At 44.0% G+C, this 27,309-nt stretch overlaps 2 protein-coding genes across 2 annotated transcripts; one reads left to right on the top strand and one right to left on the bottom strand.

Moving 5' to 3' along the window:
* Positions 1-355: 355 nt before the first annotated feature.
* On the bottom strand, positions 356-6,385 carry LOC123145645 (uncharacterized). The gene is made up of 10 exons (XM_044565114.1): positions 6,030-6,385; positions 5,832-5,893; positions 3,933-4,074; positions 3,519-3,806; positions 3,272-3,425; positions 2,258-3,196; positions 1,928-2,166; positions 1,778-1,851; positions 1,447-1,558; positions 356-788 (listed from the first exon to the last, which is right to left on the bottom strand). The coding sequence occupies exons 1-10, from the start codon at positions 6,093-6,095 to the stop codon at positions 765-767; spliced, it is 2,100 nt and encodes a 699-aa protein (XP_044421049.1). The 5' UTR covers positions 6,096-6,385; the 3' UTR covers positions 356-764.
* Positions 6,386-11,499: 5,114 nt separating this feature from the next.
* LOC123145644 (putative transcription elongation factor SPT5 homolog 1) lies at positions 11,500-18,418 on the top strand. The gene is made up of 21 exons (XM_044565113.1): positions 11,500-12,041; positions 13,033-13,277; positions 13,377-13,520; positions 13,587-13,748; positions 13,828-13,911; positions 14,203-14,273; positions 14,372-14,723; positions 14,800-14,955; positions 15,048-15,145; positions 15,229-15,277; positions 15,359-15,511; positions 15,637-15,780; positions 15,862-15,961; positions 16,093-16,263; positions 16,334-16,382; positions 16,462-16,553; positions 16,983-17,052; positions 17,264-17,327; positions 17,409-17,625; positions 17,720-17,817; positions 17,935-18,418. Exons 1-21 carry the CDS (start codon positions 11,681-11,683, stop codon positions 18,175-18,177), a joined length of 3,123 nt encoding a protein of 1,040 aa, XP_044421048.1. The 5' UTR covers positions 11,500-11,680; the 3' UTR covers positions 18,178-18,418.
* The last annotated feature ends 8,891 nt before the right edge of the window (positions 18,419-27,309 follow it).

Raw genomic sequence — 27,309 nt, 5'->3', positions numbered from 1 at the left:
CAAAACAGGAAGGCCATTGCTTCGGTTATGATGCTTGTCTCATGAAAAATCTGGTTCGAGCATGCTGGCAAAAGACGGTGAGTGATGGAGGTCAAAACAGAAAGGCCATTGCTTTGGTTATGATGCTTGTCTCATGGAAAATCTAAAAGGAACGCAACGCAAGAGTTTCTCGCAACACGGCTGCTCCGACCTCTATCGTCGTCAGCAAAATCAAAGAGGAAGCCCATCTCCATCTTTGAGCGTTGGGGGGAGCCAAGCATTCGAGTCTTAAAGAAGTAGAAGGAGTCCAAGCTCCGACCTCCTGTTGTTTTGGCCCATCTTTGGGCTGTAAACCAAACACACCCTAGGCACCTGAGACGGGAAAACTTTTAATAGCATTATCACTGAACAAAGGTAATTTACTCACTCATATACTTACAAAATTCTTGTTCAGTAGCCGAAGCATATGCACAAACCTACTCTACTGTACAACCTATTAAAAATAGATATTACATTACATTACACTACAATGGACAAACAAACAACAGATTCCGACTAATGTACATTTACACTTGTACTGCTTTTGCTTCGCTGGTTGTTGCCCTCTGCCTCTATCTGTACAGAGGGGATACACCGATTACGATTAGGGTTCCTTGATGAAACATTAGAAGCTGTATGAGATCAGTACACATGATTCCTTGTGGAGGTCCACTGTTATCTCGTCTCAACCTTTTAAAGTTTCTCTGAATTAGCTAATTACTTGGTATGTCAATCCGACTCCACAATCATCTCGTCTTAGTTTTCCTTTGCTGCACAGACAAACATGGGACAGCAAATTCAGAAAGTAGTTCCAAATTCAGTACATGTTTCCATGTAGATGTCAACTAAACAAGAACATAGTTATCCAAGTCACAGTACATCTGTACATATATAGGATAAATAGAGCAACTACACTATTGGTTCTTCCAAAAATGTTTTTCTTTACTGAAACACCACAATCTCGCGAGACCACAATACAGTTAAAACAGTTAACTTGCTTGCATAGCTACGATGTAAATATATATAAGTACAAGACAGTTTGGCACCTTTGTATGTGGGGGAAACACTCGATAGAAAACAGTATAAGATAGGTCTATGGTAGATTGGCTGTTTTGGAATGAACTATGCATTCAAATGTCCAGGAATATAACAACAAAATGATTAATGTCAGTTCTCAGGGTTTTTTTAGAACAAGTTCCCAGGGTTGTTCTTTCCCTCCAGAGGTACTCTCTCCGTATCAAAATATTAGATGTTTTTTGACTGTTAATTTCAGTTCCCAGGGTTGTTCTTTCTCTCGAGAGGTACTCTCTCCATATCAAAATACAAGATTTTTTTGACAGTCAAAAAACATCTAATATTTTGATACGGAGGGGGTATTTCATTGAATGAACACAAACATCAACGTAAGTATAAAATGCTAGTACTTACAGGATAATCTTGACTAGTATACTTCTGAGCTCCTTCACAAGCGGAGGTATGTCGCGTGCCATTTAAGGCGCGGGACAGGCGCCGGAGAAGAACTTCTATGTGATTGTATATGCTGCAGCATGTAGTCACAATTAGCTCATAATACTCACGGGGGCATAATGTGAGCTACACTACACAATTTTAAAATTTCCATTGTCCGGACACGCAAGCCAGTTTGAAGAAAAAGTTTGAACTCAGAAAAGCACGGGTGTTCTCATCATTCAGATTTTCGACTTATTGTTTGCCTGGTTTGCAAATACAACCTCTGCATACAAGCAAAAGGGAAAATTACCTGAGCCGATGCCTATTGCACGTTGAAAAGAAGGCAACAAAACCGTACAAAATGCTCCGAACTGCACGGAAAATCTACAACAAGAGCCAACGTAAGTTGCATAATATACTTGAAAAACAATCACTAGGCATGCAAACAAATTTATGTTACCTGGTACAGAAGATCTTTCCAGAGTGATCCCCAAATGGTAGTTTCAGATGTAAGCGCAGGTGCTCTGGATGCAGAACCAACTTGATACAACGAACTTAACGTTGACCAGGTCTGCCTTAAAACATCAACAATATCATCAAAGAAGTCTGCTACAAAACTTGCTAGCGCAACGACAAGTCGGAAAGGTGCGGCTAGTATCTCTCCGACGAACCAAATTACAGGGTATAAGATCGAATTTGCTGCAATAAATAAAGCATCATTAAGTCATCAGAATAAAAACACAAACGGAAAAAGAAACTGATCATTTGGAAGATTACAGTAACCATATACCTATATTAAACACCGTACTGAAGATAAACCAAAATGGCCACATGATCATCTGAACTGTACTGATAACCGCACCGAATGATGTTTCCATCGCTACCATTGCAGCTGAACTGAGATATTCAACCGTTTCAGCACAAATGTTCCATAGTGGCAGGGTAAATTCAAGAACCTCCAACAGTGGCCCCATAATTGGCTTTGTCAATACACTAAGAACAGACTTAGTAGCACGTACAATCTTAAGAGACCATGTAAAAGCCTGCTGGAAATTGTTCAGAAAAAGCATGGTTCCAAGATACTTAAGCCTTGAGATCATTTCCCATGTCTCTATCCAATCAAACAAAGGGCCAAATAATCTAGAGGCAGTTGCCTTCAACATTGGTACATTCTTGTAGAGGTCATAAAATCCTATAAGAACAGTAATTAATGACATCAAGACGTATAGTGCTCTGGCTAGAGGACACATCCATGGGCGATATATCTTGCAGAACACTGGATATGACTGAAGAAAAATGACCCATGAAGGAAGACCATACTCAAGTAATGTTAAGAGCCTCACATCAGACAGTATAACTTCCTTTAGTCTGAACGGCAGATCATGATCATTGAATCGGAACAAGATCAGCACATCCTTATATGTGCTAGGCTCCACCAGTGGCGTGCCACTGTCATTATGACTGCAACATGATGAAGATGAATATGATGAATATCTTGGTGAGGTCACAAATTCTGAGTATGGTTCCTCAGACATATCACTTCCAGCATCAGATCTTGTTATCCTTCTTCTCTTGTAAGGTCCAGAGCAAGGTGGAGGGGTGTATGATGAGCTTGTGGAACTTGACGGCACCCTAACACAATCTCCAGAATCATCACCATCGCTCTTTACACTCTCAGTGTCCCATAATTCAGGTGTTAAGTCATCTAGGGCATCATAAAAAACATCACCTGTAACAGCAAGCATATATAAGCAGATTGTACCAGCAGGCGAGAATAACAAATCTCAGAAGTTCAAACGTTTACCTTTAGGAGAGATGCTATTTAAATAATCTTGTAAGAGCTGACACTCTGAGTAATTCCCTGAGAACCAAGAAGTGATTAAAGATGAAGCTTGATTGACACTATCGAATTCCCATCTCTTCATTGTTTTAGCTTCGATCACCATCGATGTATCAGTCTACAACAGCGTGAAGGGAAGTAAGCATGGGCTATCCGTTTAAAGCCGTCAATATGATATTCATTGTAAACTATCAACATTAAACAGCAATACCTGAAGCTCATTCAAATAATTAATGCCACGCACATCAGCCCAGTCTACCTCAAAAATAATAAAACCATACAATGTCCGATGCAGCTCCCTATTCAGCAGGCGAGAATCCTTCAATTTATTTACTTGAAGCTTCTTTTTCCGCATGGTATCATCAATCAGAGTATACCATTTGGATGATTGATTCCACATACGTGGAGCAGATGTTGGGAATTCTGAAAATACAAGCTTATTTCCACCTTCATCTCTCTTTCTCCTAGTTCTAGTGTTCGCGAAAGGAGAAAATCTTGACTGGAACACAAAATAGCAACAGTAAGCAAGAGTTATCACAGGGGCAATTATGTGAGTTTATGAGTATATATATATGGTTATAATATCAATTAAAGAGACACTGGTGCATAAGAGAGTAAAGTGGACCTTGGTAACCATCAATTGCCACAGGTGAGCAGGTTTTGTATTCTGATCTAGCAACCATGGACGGTTGTCAAGGAATATAAGGAACTTCTTGGTATCGGGGCACAAAAATATAGTGAGCTCTGCAAGATATGACTGTAAATCCCTGCATATGATAAAAAGCAATCGTTGTTCCAGCATGCGTGACTAATGAAGAGTACTGCAAATGGAAATGGAAATTTACTAATGCATTATCGTCAGGATAACAGATACTGTGTGGAAAAAGTAGAAAAAATAATAGCTTGTAAGTTGCATAACCTATGAACACCCTACATCTCTGCACATTTTAAAATAGCAAAAACCTAATGGATTTCAGCATGCCATGGCATCCAATTCCTGCATTTCGCCTATTCATGTGTTTTGGAAATCACATGAATAAAAAGAAGCCAAGATTTAGGCCCTGTTTGTTTCAGCTTTAGGCAGCAGATTCTCGTAGGAAAAATCAGAAGATGAAACAAACAGCTATTTGGAATCAGCTTTGCTAGTGAAGCTTAATCTGGATTCGGGCCATTTTCAGTGCAGTTGCCTGAAGCACGTCCAGGTGTACTTCAGTGGCAAAGCTGATTCTGCTCAGCTTTGCCAGTGAAGCTGATCCACAGTTGATCAACTGAAGCTGAAACAAACAGGGCCTTAACCTTTCTTCTCTCTGATATTTGTTTAGCCCAAAAGTGCAAACTAGGAAGAATATGTTGCAAGAGGGGTACACACATCAATCTAAAGGGAGATGCAAGCAAGTAAGAAGCCTAAAGGAAAATCCTAAATGACGTTGCAGAGATCAAAGGTATTGCAGGTTGCCTTTGCTATAAGTGTGTGCCACATCCCTGAATGCAGTCAGGGTGAAAGGTGATCAACGGTGAACAATTGAACATCTCTGCATATTTTAAAATAGCAAAAATCTTATGAATTTTCCTATGGATTACTTTGCATGCAATTCCTTCCTGTAGGATTCAGTGTGCCATTGGCACCCAATTGCTGAATTTTGCCAATTCAGAAATCACATGAATCAAAGGAAGCTAAGATTTAACTTTTCTTCTCTCTGATATATGTTTAGCCCAAAACTGCAAACTAGGAAGAATATGTCGCAGGAGGCGCATACTCATCAGTCTAAAGGGAAGAAGGTTACAGGCAAATAAGAAGCCTAAAAGAAAATCCTAAATGATGTTGCAAAGATCAAAGGTATTGCAGTTTGACTTTGCTATAAATGGGTGCCACATCCCTGAATGCACGCAGGGTGAAAGGTGAACAATTAAACAGCTCAGTGCAGTATTAATCTTATTATGTATTAACACCCTCACTTTGCTAGGCAATTTTGTCCATCAACACTTCATATAGCAAAAATTACAAGCAATCGGTTTCCTTTCTACATGACTACATTATCACTGTTTTTTTTTTACCCTATCCAATAAGAAAGTAAATGCTAGACTGAAGGACAGTAGCGAATGAAACATCAACATCAGACAATTCAGCTACCCAACTCCTAATTTGGGATATTTCTTGTCTGTTTCTTAAGAATTGTATGTTGGAACTTTCTCACCCCCGCAGGCCAAACAAATACTACCAATTTGAGATTCTTTCCATCTTCCATGCCGCTAGGAACTGTTGCAACGAAAGGTGAACTGTGCCCACTAACGTAACTGAATGAACTTTTCCCTTCACCAGTACAGCACAAGAGCACTACATTTTTGACTGAACACAGACAATAACAGATGAAGTTTGCTCAAATCAATCTCCATTCCACCGGAATGTTCATGTGGACCGAACCGGCAAAAGCAGAGCAGGAAATTTCCACCGCAAGATCACAAGCTCCGCAAGCATTCCCCCCAACAAGCACCCAATCCCCTGAGAATGAAAGACGAGACGTACCCGATTTGCAAGCTGGTGAGCGGGAAGAAATGCCGCCTGGCGCCGCCGCTCCCCATGCCGGCCTGCACCGCGCACGCAAGAGCGCGCCAGAATTCCCACATCAGAAGGCAGATCAGAGTCAGAGGGCAGGCGGCCCGGAGTCGAGGCATCGAATCGGGAAGAATCGGAGGGAGGGAGAGCTCTGTCCCCTTGAAATACCTGGGCGGGGGTCAGAGCCCCGGAGCCGCCATCCCGTGGCGACGACGTGGCCGCGCTTGTCCGCATGCGGAGGTGGCCAGGCCAGGCCAGCGTTAATGGCAGCTCCCAGAGTCTAAAGACGCCGCCTACCCTGTCGCCTCCCCCCGCCTTCGCGCCTGCGCGACACGAATCGCCAACGACCTCCTCCCCCTTAAATACTACCGCCAGAAGTAGGCGCGCGCTCCGCCGGCGGCCGGCGATGGATCGCGGCGCGGCGGGGAGCTAGGCAACCATCCGACGACGCACGCGGCGCGGTATCTTCTGGCGTGAGCCTCCCCTCCCTCTCCCCTCTGGGCGAAACCGACTCTGGCCATGTGGGGGCGCGACGGTTCGGAAGATATCTACACGTAGCCAGCGTCTCGGTGACGCGTGGGCCCAGGGGCCGCGGGCCCGGGGCGCCCCGGCTCAGGTGCGATGCCGATGGCGCGAGCGAGCTCTCGCGAACCGCGTGGCACGCCGACGCGTGGGGCCTACGCAGCTGCCGTCGTCTCGGCTCCTTGCCCCGCGAGGAAGCAAACGGAGCGCGACCCCCCGATGACGCGTGGGGCCCGCCCTGACGGCGCCCCACATGTCGGCGAACGTTCCGATGAGCCCGGGGGATCCTCTGCGCGGCTCGATGGACGTCTGCAGTGTGTGCGCGTCCGTGTGGCGACGCGTGTCCGGTGGTTTGGATGTGGATGTGGACGGGCAGTTCGATGGGGTGACGTGGTGGTGGGTGTTCGGGCAGGCGCACCGGGATCGCGGATGCTGGGGGGACACGCACGCGACGCGATGCGAGTGGGATGGGGAGAACGAGCGTGGGAGTGACGCCTCGGGCGCCGTGTAATTTAAGCGGTTTATTGTTGCGGCAGAAAATTATTGAGTTGGCCAGAAGCAGTCAATGGGCGTGGGCCGGCTTCGGCAAAGCAATAAAGCTCGCCAGACACTACTACTGCTTCTACTTGTAGGCTTGTAGCCGTAGCCCCTAGAGGTTATCAGCATGAACAATAAAGCTCACCATACAACTTCAAGTTTAGCACTGGTGGATACGAGTGTTTGCTTGTTGTTGGCGGCCCAGAAATGCCAAGGATTCCACGGCCTTGCGCAGCTGGCTTGTGGTTGAGGCTTGAAAGCATTTTGGGTATATACCATTTGATGGTGTAGCATGCTCGCAACAAGCCAGCCATTCTCGTTTGATTATATCATAAGATTTTGAAGCGTCTGCCTTTTTTTACAACAGTTATCTAGATGGTACTCCAAAAGAAGGTGCCGCTGCTCAGTGCACACAAAAATCCTGCCCATAGTGACAACGTTTTTTTTTTCTTTTGCAACGAAACGGCATATCCATCATCCCCACAGGGCATATATAGCAAGATGCTCTAGAAAAAGGTAGGCCGAGATATACCAACTCCAAAAAGAGGATAGGCTGAGATGTACATATCGGGCTGAATTGGGCCGTATGGTGGACGGGCCAGGAGTGCTCGAGCTAATGGCTGTTTGAAGAGGGAGCAACTAGTTAACGAGCGCTCCTTCGGCAGCCTCGCAACGATCAGCGCCATTTGGCGCGCTTTCAGCCATTCGCCACGTGTCGCGCTCTGGACGCTTTCTTCGGATTTTTTTTTATTTTATTTTTCCGCACGTGTTTTCGGCTTTTTAAATGTTTTTTCGGAGTTTTTCGACGATTTGGTTTTCCCCCGTCTTTCTTAGCTTTCCGATCAAAAATGAAAAAAAATTGGGCGAAAAAAATGCGTTTTCTATTTTTTTCCTTTCGCGAAAGTCACGGTTTTTCTTCCGCGAGAGGCACGGTTGTGCTTTAGCGAGAGTCATGACCGTGCCTTTCGGAAACGAAAAAAACGCGTTTTCTGTTTTTTTTCCTTTCACGAGTCACGGTTTTTTGTTTCCACGAGAGGCACGGTTGTGCTTTCGCGAGAGTCACGGCCATGCCTCTCGGAAAGGGAAAAACAAAACGCATTTTTCTGTTTTTTTCTTTCGTGAGGGTCACGGTTTTGCTTCCGCGAGAGGCACGGTTGTGCTTTCGCGAAAGTCACGGCGTGTCTCTCGGAAAGGGAAAAAAATACGCGTTTTCTATTTTTTTTTCTTTCGTGAGAGTCACGGCCGTGCCTTTCGGAAACGAAAAAAACGCGTTTTCTGTTTTTTTTCTTCCGCGAGTCACGGTTTTGCTTCCATGAGAGGCACAGTTGTGCTTTTGCGAGAGTCACGGCCGTGCCTCTCGGAAAGGGAAAAACAAAACGCATTTTCTGTTTTTTTCTTTCGTGAGAGTCACGGTTTTGCTTCCGCGAGAGGCACGGTTGTGCATTCGCGAAAGTCACGGCGTGTCTCTCGGAAAGGAAAAAAAATACGTGTTTTCTATTTTTTTTCTTTTGTGAGAGTCACGGTTTTTCTTTCGCGAGAGGCACGGTTGTACTTTCGCGAGAGTCACGGCCGTGCCTCTCGGAAAGGGAAAAACAAAACGCATTTTCTGTTTTTTTTTTCTTTCGTGAGAGTCACGGTTTTGCTTTTGCGAGAGGCACGGTTGTGCTTTCGCGAAAGTCACGGCCGTGCCTCTCGGAAAGGGAAAAAAATGCGCGTTTTTATTTTTTTTTTCTTTTGTGAGAGTCATGGTTTTGCTTTCGCGAGAGGCACAGTTGTACTTTCGCGAGAGTCACGGCCGTGGCTCTCGGAAACGAAAAAAAATGCGTTTTTTGTTTTTTTTTCCTTCCACGAGAGTCACGGTTTTGCTTCCACGAGAGGCACGGTTGTGATTTCGCGAGAAAACCATGCTCCCGGTTCAGTTTTTTCGCCCAGATTTTTTTCTTCCGGTTTTTTATGAAAAAAAGTTCATCAAAACCTATCAACATGGGATCTAGTTTTGAAGATCTCGACGCGAGGAATCCAATGGTGACAACGGTTCAAGATTTGAAAGCGCGGTTTAAGAGATAAAACATTTTAAATAAACGGATCTACAAAAAAAGGGAAAACTCCCAGGTTGCGACAAGTGGCGCGCTGCATGTGCGCCACTTGTCGCGACCTGGGAAAGTGGAGTGTTCTTTGCAACGAGTACTCCTTCATTAGTGATTTCGGTTTGAAGAATGATCCAGATGGAGAATAAATTGCGTGGCGACTGTATCTCGCTTACAGCGCGACTGAAGAAACTGTCACCTTAACCGTTTGCAGTAATGGACCAGCCCATTAGGGCACACACTGGAGGAAATCCCTATTGGACACTCGTTGCGTCAAAATGTCGAGCGAACGCACAAGGATGAAGCGGGATCGATAAGACTAGACCGGCCTAATAGGTGACGTGTCATGTTCGGTTTTAGGAACCTTCTAGCAGGTTCGTATATGGTTTATCGGTTTGGGAACCTTCCAGAAGGTACCTTTTTTTTCCTATTTCTTTTCATTTTTATTTTTCCAATTTTTTTCATTTTTTCCTATTATGTTTCTCTTTTTATCTTCCTTCCTTTTTTTCATTTTTTCAAGAAATGTTCATAAATTTTATAAATGTTCGTATTTTAATTTTTTGTTCACAAATTCCAAATTCTTGGGGGAATTTTAAAAAATGCTTCCATTCAAAATTTTGTTTGCAATTTTAGAAAATGTCCATTTTTTGAATTTTTGTTCAGGAATTCAATAAATGCTAGGGAACCTCAAAAAATGTTCCCAGTTTCTAATTTTCTTCATTTGAAAATTTGTTCTGAAATTCAAAAAATCTAGGAATCTAAAAAATGTTTGCATTTTCAATTTTTTTTCACAAATATAAAAAATGTTTGAGAATTCCAAATAATGTTTCAGCTTTCCAAATTTGTTCACAAATTTAGAACAAATCACGTTTTCAAAATTTGTTCACAAATTCAAAAAAAAATCATGATTTGGAAAAATTGTTCACTATTTTCAAAAAGTTTTCAGCTCGTTTCCAGTTTTCAAAAAATATTCACATTTCTAAATAATGTTCATAAATTGAAAAACTATTTTAATTATTATTTTTCCCTCTTTCCTCAAAAAATATTGCTGTTGAAGAATATTTTTTTTGCAAAACAAATCACGGTCGAAATTTGAAAATAAGTCGAAATCTATCGCGGCTGTTACTTCAAATAAACTCGAATGCCATCTTTGACGTGAAGTTGCAGGTAGTAAAGTGGTTAGAGACGGAGTAAGTTGTTGCAAGGTCCTGTGTTCTATATGTCGCAACAGTTTTAGCTTTTTTGGGAATTAGCGGTCGTAGTTTTCTCTAATCTGGGCCGGCCCAGTGGGGCAACCCCTTTGTGCGGCGCGTATCTGTTGGACGCAACGCGCATCACATAGGAGGTCCCCACACATGGATCAATCACTAGTTTCCCAGATGATGTGCAGCGCTGCTAGCCACAGGGCCCGTGTCGGTTTGTGATAAAGTAGCAAGGCTCGACCTAGTTGAGGCGAAACGAGCCGGTTTTCCAATTTTTTTTAATTTTTGTTTTTCACTGGGTATTCTTTGTTGTTCTCCGTTTTCACTACTTTTTCTCATTTCTTTTTTTTGTTCTTTTCTTTGGTTTTCATTGTTTTTTCTTTCCTTCTTTTTTCTTCATTTTCCTTTTGTTCTATTTCTTTCTTTCTTTCTCGTTTTTACCAGTTTTATTTGTTTTCTCTTGGGTTTCATTGTTTTTCTATAGACATTTTCATTATATATCTAATACATTTTTAATACATGTGAAAACTGAGATTAATATTTTTCAAATACCAGATTAACATTTTCTGAATACATGGTCAACATCTTTTCTATACACATTTAACATTGTTTTTTTCAAATGCTAGATTTTTATATTGCAAATATAATGTTAACATTTTTTATACACAGTTACCATTTTCAAATACAATTTACACTTTTTAACACATTGTAAACAAAAATTCTCTATTAATTAACGTTTTGAAATGCAAATAAACATTTTAAATACATTTTCAATATGTTTTCTATACACATTTAACATTTTTTAAATGCTTGATTAATATTTCACAAATACTTGTTTAACATTTTTTCCAAATCTTGATCAATATTTTTAAATACATGTTCGACTTTTTCCACAATTTGTATATTATTGTATACATTTTGCGTAGACATGGTCATCATATTTCTATGCACATTTAGAAAAATTCATATGCATGATTAACATTTTTCAAAACATTATCTCACGTATATTTTTGTAATAAAATAGGAAAAATAAAAAAAATAAAGGTGAAAAAAACAGGAAAAAAAACAAGGATGTGACCTCCAGCGATCATGGGCCGGCCCATCGCGAGGGTTCGTAGGTCTTGCTCTAAGCGATAAATAAATTGTACGACCCTGACCAAATTAATCATCATCAATCCCTACGCGCGCACGGCCGATGTACGGCCCGGCCCACCCAACGAAAATTAACTCAGCGTTCCTCCTCGATATAAGTCGGTTTCGCCGCTAAATACCCTCTCGCCCTGCCGGCAACCGAAAACGCTCCCCGCTCTCGCTTTGCTCGCACCACCCACCCCAACCCACGCCCCGCCGAGGCCTCAATCGCCTCTCGCGTCGACTCTCGAGGGTTCCGCCCTGCCACGCGGGGCCACCCTCCCAGCCGCAGCGCGTCTCGAGCCGCGAGGAGGGCTCGCTCGAAACCCTAGCCGCCGCAATGTCGCGCCGCGGCCGCGAGGAGGAGGAGGAGGAGTTCGAGGAGGTAGAGGAGGAGGAGGAGGCCGACGAGTCGGAGGTGGAGGAGGAGGAGCAGGTGGAGGAGAGGGGCGGCAAGCGGTCGCGCGGCGGCGGGGGCAAGGGCCCGGGCGTCGCGAGCTTTATCGACGACGCGGCCAGCGAGGACGACGAGGAGGAGGACGAGGATGACGACGACGAGGACGACGACTACGAGGAGGGCGGCCGCGGCCGCGGCCGTCGCGGCCGGCCCAGCAAGAGGAAGCGGTCGATCCTGATCGACGACATGGCGCAGGTCGACGACGACGACGGCGAGGAGGAGGAGGAGGACGGGTACGAGGAAGGTGAGTGCCCGCTTGCCCTATCGGCCGTACGCCGGCGTCTGGACCCGGGGTAGCAGAATCGCTATCAGGTTTAACTTCCTGTATCCAAATTCGCGGGAGCTAGTGACGATTTCGTGTAGGATTTTTGCTTCCCAGTCGTTGGTTCCGCAGCATTTCTACACTATCGAGGATTTCTGTGATCGCCGTTGCTAGTTCCCTCTCTGGAACCCTTGATTAACCTCCACCATGCCTGCGTTTGGGACTCATTTACCCCTGTTAGAAATGCTGAGGGTGCTTAGTTGGGTTGTTTGATGGTCAACCCTGCTTGAATTACTTTTGATGGTCAACCATATGTGAACCATCAGTGGCAATGTTTTATGCAATGCTTCTTATTTTCCTGTTGTGAACCATCAGTGGAATTTAGTGCGAACTGTGTTAATTTCGTAATTTGGCCATAAATGGGAGATCGTAAGGAGTGAAGGACCAAAGTCCATGTTCCATTAAAACTTGTTACTTCCTGCCACTTATGGCTAGACCTACCCAGGATATACCTGGCAAATTGTTGTTACAATCAACTGTCTGGCTCTTTCCAAACCAGCATTGTAGTCATGATGATGGACATAATCATATCCTCCAGAAATTACTAGGGACCTATATATGATCAAGAGTTTTGGTTTCGATGCCCAGATGGTACTTTTATGTAATTTTTTGATATACTCTTGTTACTTCAAGCTCAATGTAACCATTATTATGTTTCTTAAGATTGGATGGTGCAGAATTTGATGTTTAGTCGATCATCAACTGCAGTTTCTTTATGGATGTACTCTTGCCATTGGTCCTGAGTTATGTTCACATGGATGTTTATTTCTGCCGTTCAAGTATAACATTTTTACTTTCCCTTTCGGATTAAAAAATTTCTGTGCTTGCCTATCTGTGGGTTGAGTTGTGTAGTATGCAAAAGCAAGACTATTTGTGTTAATGACGTGACTTACGCTCCTTTGCTTTTCGGCAGGTTTTATTGATGATGATGCTCGGGCTGATAATCCTGACGAGGATGTGAAAAAGGGTTCTAGACGTCATTTCAATCCAAATCCAATGGATGATGCAGACGATATGGAGAACTTGGAAGAGATGTTAAAATGGAAATATAGAACGCAATCACACTCTGATTTTGATGAAGAGGGTCTAACCGAGGTTGAACAGCAAGCTCTCCTGCCATCAGTGAAGGATCCAAAGCTCTGGATGGTGAAATGTGCGGTAGGTTGCAAGTTCTAGGAAAATTAAGCTCTTGCCTCAGCTCTGCTATTTGTTCATTGTACCATTTGAATCTCATTGTTGTTCTAATTATGATGTCAGGTTGGACATGAGCGAGAGACAGCCCTTTGTCTAATGCAAAAGTTCATTGATAGGCAAGATCTCCAGATTAAGTCCGTCGTTGCATTGGAACACCTAAAGAATTACATTTATGTTGAAGCAGAGAAAGAAGCCCATGTCAAGGAGGTAACCAGTGCGTAAATTGACATTCTAGTCTTCTTGATAAGGGATGTTAACTAAACTTCATTGCAGGCTTGCAAAGGTCTGCGGAACATCTTTTCTTCAGCAAAAATACTTCTGGTTCCTACAAAAGAAATGACTGATGTTCTCTCTGTCACGAGTAAGTCTGCTGATCTTTCAAGAGATACATGGGTCAGGTTGAAGCTTGGTATATATAAAGGGGATCTTGCTAAGGTATGGTCATCATTGTTTCCCTGGTTGTTGCTAGTATATATTTGTCAATTGCCCAGTTATTTATTTTGATTACCCCCAGGTTGTCGAAGTTGATGATGTGCGCCAAAAGGTTACTGTGAAGCTCATTCCTAGATTAGATTTACAAGCTTTGACAGATAAATTGGTAAGTTATGCTAGTTGCCATTCATCGTGATTTTCTACCTGTCACCTTGACATGCCATCTTATATATCGTCTTGCATCCGCTGTGAACATAGTACTTCAAGTTCGGGTTCTCTTTCCCATATGATTCACAAGTTCCATGCACTGCTGTGTCCAAAAATTGAATTAGTAGCTTTTAACTTATTGAAGGACTTCTTAATTATCAATCTATCTTCTTGGTAGAATGCGTGTTTATACTTCGTATTGTGCTTGCTTGCTGGATGACTTAGCATGATATGACTTTTGTATTGTCAGAAAGGTCTTAAGGTTGCAAAGAAGAAGTCGTTTATTCCACCGCCAAGGTTATTTAGTACCGACGAGGCGAGGTGCTTAATGCTTTTCATCCTTTCGCTATCAAATGATAGTTCAGTTTTATTTATTTATGTATCTTGTCTCCTCTTTTTTCTAACTTAAATGAACACAGGGAGATGAACATTCCTGTAGAACGGAGGAGAGAGAGAGATTCTGGGGAATACTTTGAGATGGTTGGCGCTTTAAAATTTGAAGATGGTTTCTTGCGCAAAAAAGTCTCGATAAAATCAATCAGCACACACAATGTTAAGCCATCACTTGATGAATTGGAGAAATTCGGGAGAGTTGGTGATGACGTGAATGAAGATGTGGCTAGATTGTCCACACTCAGCAGGAAGAAGGGACATTTTATGAAAGGCGATGCTGTAGTTGTTGTTAAAGGTGATCTCAAGGACATAAGGGGCTGTGTGGAGAAAGTAGAGGATTCTATTGTTCACATCCGACCAACACGATCTGATCTTCCGGTAATTACTTGCAGTGAATTTATTATACTACTATCAACTGGACTAGAAAATTTAAACATCTCTTTGTAACATGCAGAAAACACTTGCCTTCAGTGAGAAAGATCTCTGCAAATATTTCAATCCCGGGGACCATGTAAAAGTGGTTTTTGGTGTTCAAGAAGGTGTGACAGGCATGGTAGTTAAAGTGGAAGGACATGTCTTGACCATTTTATCTGACACAAGCAAAGAACATGTGAGCAATTGTTGGTACACCTGTGCATCTATTGGAAATTGCTTTGTTTAAACATATTTTGTAGTATGTTTAACTCTTTTTTGTGACTGCAGATCCGTGTGTTTGCAGATCATGTTGTGGAGAGTTCTGAGGTCACGACGGGGCTTACCAGAATTGGTGATTATGAGTTGCATGATCTTGTCCTTCTTGAGTAAGCCCAGAATTTTTAGTGAGGTTGCTACCCATCATGTCTAACGGCCACGAAACAACTTATCCCATTTCTTCACTTTTCAGCAATTTATCATTTGGTGTGATTGTAAGGGTGGAAAGCGAAGCATTTCAGGCAAGCAGAACTGTCTAAATATTCATCTGACTGTTTGTCTTGTACGTATAGTTATATGTATTGACCCTTTTGTATAATTAGGTTCTCAAAGGAGTGCCTGATAAACCTGAAGTGCTGCTTGTGAAACTGAGAGAAATAAAATACAAAATCGATCGGCGCACATCTGCAAAAGATAGCAAGAATAACACGGTGTCAACTAAGGATATTGTCAGGGTCATTGAGGGGCCATGCAAGGTGTGTACATTTTGCCTGTTATCTCGTGTTTTGATTATTTCTCTCACAATGTCTATTTATTCTGTTGTCTCAATTTAATCTTCTTATCACAGGCTAACAAACATTTCTTTTTCTGTTCACATTAGGGAAAGCAAGGACCTGTGGAACATATACACAAAGGGATATGTTTTATACATGACCGCCACCACCTTGAACATTCAGGCTTTATCTGTGCAAAAGCACAATCGTGTGTCCTTGTTGGGGGATCGGTTGTCAACAGCAGCAGGATGGTCTGTGCTTTGATTATCTCAATTAAATTTTATTGGTACCTAGAACATGCCATCATATCTTCAGTTTACTTGTTTTTGCAGGGTGTTGATACAGCAGATCCACGGCTTGGTGCTTTTAGATCTCCAGCAAGGATCTTGCAATCTCCTGGAGGGCTTCCGCCGAGAGGACCTTACATGAATTGTATGAATATTGATAGTTTGGATGCTCCTTATCTTTGCCATTAGTTTTAGTCAGCTGCATCTTGTGCGAAGTCTATTACTTACACTACTTTATGCTGATGTAATAATTCACTCCCCTCCTATCTAACACAGCTGGTGGAAGGTTTGGAGGAGGTGGTCGTGGTGGCAGAGGGCATGATGCCTTGGTGAGTAGATGCATCAAAATTAAATCTGGTCCCTACAAAGGATATCGTGGCCGTGTTAAAGAAGTGAATGGTGCACTCGTGCGTGTGGAGCTTGATTCACTTATGAAGATTGTCACAGGTGAATAATTTTTGTCACAATTGTTGTTGTCTGTCTACTGTTGACGACTAACCTTGCTGCAAACATATAGTTAAGAGAGAGGATATTGCTGACACAGCGAATGTTGGGACACCATTCCGGTAAATTTCTATTTGATCAACCATATTTAACAAGCTGTTTGGTACCATTTTCTCATTTGCTGACCAGTTGTATTGGCAGTGAATCTCGTTATTCATTGGGCAGTGAAACACCTATGCACCCATCTCGAACGCCATTGTATCCTATTCAAACTCCAATGCGAGAACCTGGAGGTGTGCTTACTTACATTCTTTGTTATGGTTCAATTTGAGGTTACCTAGATCACTTTTTCTATCACATATGTTGCTAAGACGTTTTATTATAGTGTTGTATTACACACTATCTACAGTGACTTCTAATTTCCGTGAATTTGAAATGCCATATATTTAGAAAAGGAGGGAAATACTATAGTTGCACCTACATCAAAATAATTCTTGTGTTCTCTGTACTTGAAGTTGAATAGTCATTATATTGCCACTTTGGCTCTCTTGCGTCATTCACCCATTTGATCTGCAAATCATTTTGGTGCTATTTGTTCATTTTCGCCCTCTCCTGTTCAGATGCCTATCACATCGCCTATTTCTGTGCCATTCATTTCATTGTACCATGTACTGTTTCTTATTCCCCTTTTCCATGGTAACAAGTTATTTGAATTTGCGCAGCGACACCAATTTGTGATGGATCGCAAACTCCTATGCATAATCAAGCCTGGGCACCAATGAGTCCACCGAGGTTGGTATACTTCTTTGGAGAACAAATTGGTTACTTAGGCTTGCAGAATTGAAATCCTGAAATTTAGAATAAAGCAGCTTCAGATGTTTTGTGTATCCTGCCCCATAGTGAAACTATTTCAACCTTGTCTGTTGCGAAGTGGAGTGTTGAAACGTTACTGGAATTAATTTTGTTGGTCTGTTTGGTCGCTGATTATGTTAATTATGACCAGGGATAACCAGGAAGATGGAAATCGTGGCACTTGGGGCGCTTGGGGGAGCAGTCCAGCTTACCAGGTTCCATGTGCTTCTTGTTAACTTTGAAAATTCTTTATCCTTGTGTTGGCTACTGAAATGCATTGCTGTTTCTACACACAGCCAGGAACTCCAGTAGCTAGGCCATTTGATGCCCCCACTCCTGGATCAGGGTGGGAAAGTACCTCAGGAACTGGCTTTGCTGATGCTCCATTCAACGCTCCAACACCTAGTGCTCAACCAATGACCCCAATTCCTGCCTCTTATTTGCCTGGAACCCCTGGTGGCCAGCTAATGACCCCAGGGAATGCTGGAATGGATGTGATGTCTCCAATGATAGGTTTGCCCTTGCCCTTTCATCTACAACTGGGATGGGATTGAAACCAGCACTTTGTGTGCACATCTGTGAATACCTTTTGCCAAAATGCTTTCAGGGGATGAGGGCGGCAGTAATTGGCTCTTGCCAGATGTTTGCGTCAATGTGTCCAGAGGAGATGGTTCCACCAATGGTGTGGTGAAGGAAGTGCTCCTGGTATGTAATCTTCATTTATGGTTGTTACAAGTGCATGCAGAAGTTGTTTCTCCACATGTTTCTTTGGTGCTGGTTTTTTTTTGCGGTGTTAACATCTCCGGGAGTCTGAACTTGCAGGATGGATCTTGCCGTGTCGCACTTGGGCCATCAGGCAGTGGGGATGAAGTAACAGCTCTTCCAGACGAGCTCGAGATCATCAGGCCGAAGAAGAGCGACAGGGTCAAGATAATGAATGGCAGCATGCGTGGAGTTATAGGAAGACTGGTAGGAGTCGACGGGTCTGATGGGATTGTCCGGGTGGAAAGCCCGCTTGACATGAAAATAGTAGACCTGGTGATTTTGGGCAAACTAGTGAATTGAGATAGCTGTGCAGGCGAGATCAGTTAACCTGGTAGGCGTCCTAGCCCGCATAATTAGACAAAATAGGTGTTTTTTGGTCAACTTAGCAAAATTAGATCTCTGACAGGTCAGATAGATTGTTCTTAATCCCACTTGTCAGGTATTATGTGAACTATTGGACCACGTTGTAGATATTCGTAAATGCTGTCCGGAGATATACTCGTCCACTCGGGAATGCTTAATCTTTCTGTACTTGCATTTGCATGGCCGTGTCATCCTGTTTTATCACTGTCGTATCTTTATTGAACTCTTAGGATTTGCCTCGTTTGGTCTGCCCTAATAAACTATGAAACCTGGAGAATCTCTCCAGATAGCCAACCTTGGTTTCCATTCTCTCTCTCACACAACAAGCTCCAGTTTTATAAGGAGTAAAATGCACTCCGAATCACTAAACTTTTGGTCACTTTGGTTAATGTGTTGAAAAAGGCGCATGTTACTGTAATTATACTTACTTGAACAGATTGAAACGGTCACTTGTACTTCCTCCTTTCCCTTGTACAAGGCCACAAATTCATATTATAGGTACCGAGATAACATTTAATGACTCCTTTGCAAGTCAACTTTTCTTTTCATTAACCGGGATCATTAATACACCACAAGCATGCAATGAATGAATGGGAAGGAAGTGGCTGAGTGTCATTATGACGACATGCATGTAAGTATTAAAAAGTTGCTACTATGAGGAAACATCATTAATTTTTGCCTCGATTACTGTTGGTGGCCTTGTATTGATGCAAAATGTATTTTTGATAGTGGCCTTGTATAAGGGAATGGAGGGAGTACATCTTACACCCGACTTTGGAGGGTGAAAACCTGCCCTTGCTCCTCATCCTACTCCCTTGCCCTTGCCCCCCACCAGCTTATCCGACAAGCTAAGGGGGCGCCACCCCCTAATGGGCCCATTATCTTTTCCCCTATAAGGCCTTTGTAATTCTTTTGGCATGTTGATATTAAATTAATTTTAAAATCCTCCTAATCAACATTAGAACCTTTTATTATTAATTTTAACATCTTCGAAAACATTTCGCCCTATATATTAATTTCCGGTATTACCCGGTAGACCCCAAAACTCTTCTGGTAACTCCAAAACGCTTCCGGTTTCTCTCAAAACTATTTCTAATATTCGTGAAACTATTTCTTGAATATTTTCTCATAACTCTTACTCCACTAACACTCAACAAATCGTGATTCCCTTAAGTTTGTGACCATGTAGGTTGGGTAAAACATAGACATGAACAAAACCCCTTTCATTCAATGACCAATAGTGGAACCATGGACATCCATATTGATCGCTATGAATACGCCAATGATATTCGAGTGAATCTTTGGTTATCATGTGCTACTCCCTTTGCTTCGCAATACTTTACAAAACCCGAGGTGAGATATATCGGTATCCTCATGAGTCATTCTCATGCTCACTATACTGGTCTCCTCGTTACCAGTTTTGTTTTTCTTTCTCATGTTCCGGCGTCCTTGTGACCTAGTCACCTGTATCTGCCAGACGATGATGGATGCCGTCACACCGAGAGGGCCCTAGGAATATCTCTCGATCGTCGTAGGAGCAAATCCCAATCTTGTGTTATCTAGCCCCTTGTCAAACTTTCGGATAAACCTGTAAGTTATCGTTATGATCGTCGTGTTACAGATGAAATTTGAACAACATCAAAGTGTATCGTACGATAAGAAGTGACTACGATACTCTCATAGTCTAAGTAATTAAAGCACACGTTTAACTGTCTGTGGATCAAAGAAAATTGAAATTTATACATGAAATTAATCATAACCGTGGTAGTAATCTGGGAAACTTTGAGCTCTTTTTGATGAGCCATTTGAGAGAAAATTAGAACTGAAATTCAAACTACTAGGTTTATCAGAAATTTCATAGTTCTGAGAAAAGGAATAAAAATCTGCACGTAAAAATCAATCCTTCAATTCTGACTAGTGTGGGAAATTTTGAGCTCTTTTTGATGGGCAATTGTTGAAAACACAACAAAAATGAAAAACAGAAAAAAAATGTTGCTTGGGGCTTCAACCCAGAAACTGATGGATGAAGCAGCGTGTGCGTAGCCAATGGGATAAGGACAAATTACTAAACATGTAATCCATCTCTACTTTTGAGGTAAACCTGCTACCCAAATGCAACTCAAATCTCATTTCACTGAAAAATAGAGTAAGAACACCAAATTCAGATTACATTCAGCATCATCCAGCCTATAATTTCAAGCTACTTCACATCTAATGCTAAGAAAATGGCACACAAGCTTAGACATATGGCTATTGCAAACACTAGCATCCTATCTCTACACATCAAATTTTCCTTGTTTATTCTCCAATCATCTTCTTTTCCATCTTATGCTTCTCCGTCTTAGCCTACTTTTCAACATCTTTTTCTGCAGTAGCTTATTCTTCCTATCCGGCTCACAAATAACACTCCTCAAATCTTGCACAAGTAATGCACACATCACTAACTTATGCAATGTTAGATTCCATTATAATTGAGTTTAGTCCTACTTTACCTCATTTTGTCATCCCAAGAATTACTAGCTATCTTGCTGCCTTCGTTTGCAACATGGCGAGGTGGATCCAGTGAACATTCCGCCAGCTCGCCCTCCTAACAATCCATTATTTCTAAGCAAAAACAGGGTAACAAATCGTAGATGAATGAGGCAGGTCTATTACCTCATAGTTGTTCTTCGATCCCCAGTAGTACACCGCCGTGGCCTTCCATTTCTTCAACCTTTTTTTGCAGTAGCTTGTTCTTCCTATTCAACTCACAAACAACACTCCTCAAATCCTACAAAAGTAATGCACACATCAATACACTTATGCACTGTCAGATTCCATTATAATTGAGTTTAGTCCTACTTTACCTCATTTTGCCATCCCAAGAACCTACTGGCTATGTTGTTGCCTTCGTTTGCAACACGGCCAGGTGGATCCAGTGAACATTTCAGTAGCTCCTCCTCCTAACAATCCATTATTTGTAAGCAACAACAAGGTAACAAACTGTAGATGAATGAGGCAGATCTATTATCTCATAGCTGTTCTTCGATCCCCAGTAGTACACCGCCGTGGCCTTCCATTCCTGCTCGGTCCTCGCTTCTCTACGCGAGCGCCACCCATCTCAAATAGATCCGCCACCGGCTACCTTGTCCACAGGTCACTGCTAGCCGCCGTAGTCGCCCACTGAGGGTTAGGGATTTGGGAATAGAGGGTGAGGTGAGGTGTACAATGATATGGAGGCCCACTGTCAGCAGGGGCTATTTTGCGTAAATAGTAATGGGCCAGGGTTTTTTCTGAAAAAACAGCACGCGCGCGTTGTGCCGGGCGGCATCCGAGGTTGACGGTGGGCCTGGTATGCCATGCCAGCACGTCATATGAGCCTAGACGGGATTTCTGACCGTATGTGCACGCAGAAGCAAGTTATTTGATTGCACCCCTAAAAATATGTTATTTAACTGCAACGACGCATTTTGCAAATTTTAACACTAAACTGAACATTAGACACTTTGTGACTGCCAGTAATATTACCTCAAAAGAAAAACACAAACCCAGTCAAATCACAGACTCGCATATAAACGACAAGCCCACGTGCACATACGCGGGAGGCAAATTCCTTTCATTGATTAACTCACGGCAGGCATCCATAAAAAGAACTTACGGCAGGCAGAGAGAGAACGAACTGCTCAGTCGCCTGAGCCGTAGACACTCCTTTCTTATTTATTAGCAATGTGCCCGTGCGTTGCAACGGATCCAAAGTAGAATAATAGTACTTGTTTACAAACTTGAAAGAAGACACTCTAGTTTTGATATACATATATTACTAAAAATATGTTATGCTTCACTCAAAATATATTCCCCGGGCTGGTTTCAAGATATAAGAGGTTTTCTGCAAATTGGAATAGAAAAGTGGGCTATTGTTGCAAAAGGCCACAACTTACCTCAACAGTCGTAAGATGCAGATCTAAGAGTTAGAAATGACGGATGACAAACACACCATCATCACTAACTAAATCTTTTATAGTCTTATTTATATCGGAGGATTTAGTTATTTTCTTGATTTTCGTAAAAAAAAAAGAACAATTTCATTGTCGTCCATGATGATGGGCTGAATCACATTCAAAACAGAAACAATTCCAAAAGGACAAATGGGCTTAGCCCGAAACATGGGCCTGGATCACTACACACGGCATACTTGTGAGTAGCCCGGGCCCGTCTGATTCCTCAAGGAACGTCGGCGACCTTCTTAACCAACAAGCTATCTCCTCCGCCGCGCAGATTCCCCCCGAAACCCAAACCAATCCGCCACAAACCGCCTCCCAAATTCGAAAGCCGCACCACCAGCCACAGCCAGGCCGGCGAGCGAGCAACCCCAAGCGAGATCCGGAGGTCCATGGGGTCCGCAAGCAAGCACCCTGCCGGCGGGCGCGGCGACGCCGGCGAGGACCCGGACGACGACTACCTCGGCGAGTCCCACCCCCTGCCTTCCACCTTCTTCGAAGGCCCCGACGAGCACGGCTTCATCCGCACCATCTCCTACTACCTCAAGGCGGACGGCTCGAGGGTCAAGGTGACCGCTACCTCGCGCGCGTGGAAGCTCTCCAGCGCCGCCGCCGAAAGGCGGTCGTGGCTCAAGTTCGGTGACGCGGCTGCGGACGGGGACACCTCGCCGCTCACCACGGTCTCCCCCGTCAACGTCTTCCTCGAGCTCCGCGACCGCGGCGTTCCCGTGTACCATCTGGACCACCGTGCGAGCGACGGCAAGCCCGTGCACGCGGAGACGTACACCGACGAGAACGGCCTCCCCAAGATACCCGCCGGGCAAGGCTCGTGGGCGAAAGCCGGGGCCACTACCGACGAAGCTCTCGGCGAGGAGGAGGAGGAGGACGAGGGCCGCCGGGAGCTTGGCGCGGACGAGGACTCGGTTCTCCCGCCCCGCGTCGTCATCAGGCCCGACGAGAACCAGGACGCGAACACGGTGAAGGTCGTCACGACGAGGACTCGCGTCGGCAAGGTCTCCAAGGCGGTGGCGGAGCGTCGGTTGTGGCCCAAGTTCGGCGACGCGGCGGCGGACGGGGACACCTCGCCGCTCACCACTGTCTCCCCCGTCGATGTCTTCCTCGAGCTCCGCGATCGCACCGTCCCCGTTTATCATTTGGACCACCGTGCCAGTGCGGGGAACGCCGGCTTAGCGCACGCGGAGAAGTACTATACCGGCTTCCCCGACGACGCCAAGAAGCTCGTCACCAACAGCAGCTTCCCCAGGTTGCTCGCGGGGCACTGTTTCTGCGCCAAGTCTGACGCCACGACAGACGACGTGATGGGCAAGAAGGAGGAGCGCCATGGGGAACTCGGCGGGAGCCTGGCTCAGGTTTTGGTCCGCAATCTGCCCAGGACAGCCGACGAGGAGGACATCAGACGTCTCTTCGGCAAGTTCGGCAACGTCGTCAGCCTTCAGATTGCTGTGAGCCGCAGAACCAAGATCGGCATGGGCTTCGCGTTCGTCACGTTTCTGCACCAAGACCAGGCGCAGGCTGCCATCGATGGCCTCGACGGAGTCCGGTTCGGCAGCCTCATCCTCAGTGCTGAGTGGGCTTAGTTGCTGAGCTGCTAAGTTTCTGTCAAGAACTGTTGATGGTTCCAATCGCCCATTTGTGGAACTGTCTCCGGTCAGCCATGATGCTGTGTTCCTCTTGGCCTGAACTTACTTCTTCGTCTATATATCACTTTGACTTGCCAATGTCGCTTTGTTTCCTGACTGTTAGTGTTGATACTCTCGCTTATACGTCCTTTTTCTTCTTTCTCCTCCAAACATCATTCAAACTAGAAGCTAATGCGCGCTTCGCTGCGCCATTCTTCGGTCATGGGTCCATATCATTTTTCCCTTATGCACACGCTTTGCCAGGGAAGTGAGAAAATGACTCTTGTGTTGTCCAGAATCTCTTCAATGCATTATTGTAGTACAATGTGCACAGCTGATATACATATGTAGATTAGGAGGGAAAATGTACTTTCATGTTTGAGCAATCGAGCAAAACGCTATCACGAACTGGAGATGAGTCAATGCTACTTAGGTGATACATTACATTAGTCAAACTGAACCATAGCTAAACTACTTCGTGAGAATCATACAAGCTTTATTGGTGAACTTGCAGTTATGTGTCTATCTACTTATACAAATAAGCAATGCAGATACATTCATACTGAATTTTGTATACATTATCCCCCTTATACTTCACAAAAGGCAAACAAAATTACCGGTATTCTTACGCGTACTGTCTATTGAGACAATAACACCATAGAAGCTTTGAGATCACCACATTCTGCATCCAATAAAAATATAATCATCGTGAAAAGAGAATATATGCTATGCCATGCTAACCGAAATCCTTACACGAATATCGAATGGCCAGCCCGGATAAAAGATTAGATTCGAAATGGTTGAGTTGATTATCATGCAAATATGAGAATACTGAAGAAATGTAAAGAGATAAGAAACATATGTGGATGCACTTGTCATGTAAGCCATGGAACCTACTCCCTCCGTTCCTAAATACTTGTCTTTCTAGGCATTTCAAATGAATATCACATACGGATGTATGTAGACATATTTTAGAGTGTAGATTCACTCATTTTACTCCGTATGTAGTCATTTGTTGAAATGCCTAGAAAGACAAGTATTTAGGAACGGAGGGAGTAGATTGGGTATACTCTGTAGCCTGCATAATTAAGGGAGGACGCATAAGAGAAAAAAGGCATATGTAGTGATGAAGTATTTTGTATACGTCCAATTTCATCAAAGACGAAATAGCATCTACTGTACCTCATAGATTTTGATTTATCTAAAGCCCGCCACATGGCAATAAATTGGCTTGTGCTTGATTTTTTTCCACAGCCTGCTAACTTCAGCATCTTTATCGCATAAAGCAGCCAGTGCATCATTCATATAATCATGAGTGCCTCCCCCCAGCCAGCAGCACCACCCCTCCTCCATCCTCAGCCGCCACGGGCGCCACCCCTCCCTCGCTCTGATCATTCATATAATCCGGCCTACCCGAAGTTATGCATACATGGGACCATACCTCTCTTGAAAAAGACACACTCCAACATCAGATGGTTGATGGTTTCATCGCTCTGATCACATGGGGGCAAGAGGTTTGGTGCGGTAGCCTGTCTGAGGTCCAAGATGTATCTAGTAAGGCAAGCAATGCAAAAAAGGGCATTGTAGCAATGCCTTTGACTTCCAAGTGAACTCAGTTGTTGGTGCAACTTCCCTTCCCCAGAACTTTGCTGCATAGGCCAAACTCACATAGAACTCCCCATTGTTCTCCCATGGCCAACGAACCGTATCCGTGGAGTCGGGGTCCAACCGCACTCTCTTCACCCTCATCCACAAAGCAAAGCACTCCTGTAGCATGCCAATAGCAAGGTCTGGTCCTACATCAGCAGCCCAAGCTCCATCCACAATTGCCGTGTGGATAGTTCTTGTCGCCCTAAGCCGTAGACGAACCATGTCATATAAACTTGGCACGATCTCTTGAATTCTGCATCCCTTAAGCCATCTATCCTCCCAGAATAATATTGATTGTCCATTTCCCATAGTTGACCGTGATGTTGAGTGGAAAAGAGCCAACGCCTCACCTGCCACACTTATGTTGACCTCTTTCCCAAGGCCTCTCCAAGTCCACTCTCTACAACCATGGCCAACGTGACTGTAGGGCCGCATTTTGCCATCTGAGGTCGGGGATACCAAAACCACCGGCCACTTCGATGTACACACCATGTTCCAAGCCACCGCACAGTTCCCACCATTTGCCTTTGCTTTGCTGCACCACAAAAAAAAACCCTGCATATCTTGATTAGTGTTGCAATGTCCTCGATGGAACATCCATAGCTAGTATTGCATGAATCGGTATCGCACATAAGACCGACTGCACTAGAAGCAAGCATCCACTCTTTGGCAAGTTGGCCGCCCTCCATGTTGGCAAAGAAATTGCCAGTTGCTCCACCAGTCCTTGAAAGTGTTGAGTTGTCTGTTTCCTCAACGTTAGCAGCAATCCCAGATATCTGCACAGGAAGCTCCCCACCGAGCATCCCAAAACGTGGGCGACAATGGCCATTGCTTCCTCTCAGCAACGGATGGGGATAGCCACACTTTTATCTACATTAACATGTAGTCCAGAGGCCATACCATACATCTCCAACACATGTGCACATGTGTGTAGCTCTACCTCCTTCGGCTTTAGGAGCACCATCACATCATCCGCGAACGTCAAAACCCTTTTCAATCCTGACCGTGCCGCATGTTATAAGATGCCCCGATAAGTAGCAAGGTAGAACAACCGTTGTAGGGGTTCCATGCATAGGATGAAGAGCATGAGGGACAATGGGTCTCCCTGATGTAGGCACCGACAATTATAGATCTTCTTGCCTTGCATCCCATTAACCATCATCCTCGTGGAAGAGTTTGCCAAGAGACCACAAATCCATGCCCTCCACCCATGCCCAAATCCCATTCGATGCAACACTTCTAGTAGGAATGGCCACTGCACCGAATCAAAAGCCATCGAGATATCAAGTTTTAGGAGAAAGGCCAACACTTTGGGCGCATGCAAACGTCGAGTTGTGCACTTGATGAAAGCGCTCTGGCGCACTCCCACTTGCTTAGGCCACTCATCCGCCAACCTTGTTGATAGGACTTTGTCAAAAAAATTGATCGCACCATTCGCAAGACTAACCGGTCGATAGTCTCGAAGCAAATTTGCCCCATCCTTTTTGGGAAGAAAGGAAACAATGGCCTTATATGTTGCTAGCAGCCCTTTTCTATCATCACGGTAGAATGCATCTAGATCCCTCATGAGGGCATGCTTGATGATGTGCCAACATGCGGCACAGAGCCGACCAGTGAATCCATCCAGCCCGAGGCCTTGTCTTTCGGCATGGCCTTGGCCACCTTCTCCACCTCATCAAACAAGAAGGTACTTCTAGATGTATAGATCAATAGAAGGAATATCCAACGCAACTAGGTCAAGGGTGTTAACACGCTCCGATGCCGCCCCAAAAAAAATTCCATCATACACTGGTACATCGAGG

Source organism: Triticum aestivum, chromosome 6D (genome assembly GCF_018294505.1).
Source record: "Triticum aestivum cultivar Chinese Spring chromosome 6D, IWGSC CS RefSeq v2.1, whole genome shotgun sequence".
NCBI classification, from domain to species: Eukaryota; Viridiplantae; Streptophyta; class Magnoliopsida; order Poales; family Poaceae; genus Triticum; species Triticum aestivum.
Note: the sequence above shows the minus strand (reverse complement) of the source record. Positions and strands in the feature narration are given on the sequence as shown.

What these genes read in the sequence shown, in the direction of transcription:
- LOC123145645 (XM_044565114.1), bottom strand. Translation starts at nt 6,095, where the DNA reads ATGCGGACAAGCGCGGCCACGTCGTCGCCACGGGATGGCGGCTCCGGG. An exon ending in CTCACCAGCTTGCAAATCGG is followed by an intron (nt 4,075 to 5,831) that starts GTACGTCTCGTC and finishes TATCATATGCAG; the next exon opens with GGATTTACAGTCATATCTTG. An exon ending in ATACTAGTCAAGATTATCCT is followed by an intron (nt 789 to 1,446) that starts GTAAGTACTAGC and finishes TTGTCTGTGCAG; the next exon opens with CAAAGGAAAACTAAGACGAG.
- LOC123145644 (XM_044565113.1), top strand. Translation starts at nt 11,681, where the DNA reads ATGTCGCGCCGCGGCCGCGAGGAGGAGGAGGAGGAGTTCGAGGAGGTA. An exon ending in TCTGGATGGTGAAATGTGCG is followed by an intron (nt 13,278 to 13,376) that starts GTAGGTTGCAAG and finishes TTATGATGTCAG; the next exon opens with GTTGGACATGAGCGAGAGAC. An exon ending in TTTAGTACCGACGAGGCGAG is followed by an intron (nt 14,274 to 14,371) that starts GTGCTTAATGCT and finishes AAATGAACACAG; the next exon opens with GGAGATGAACATTCCTGTAG.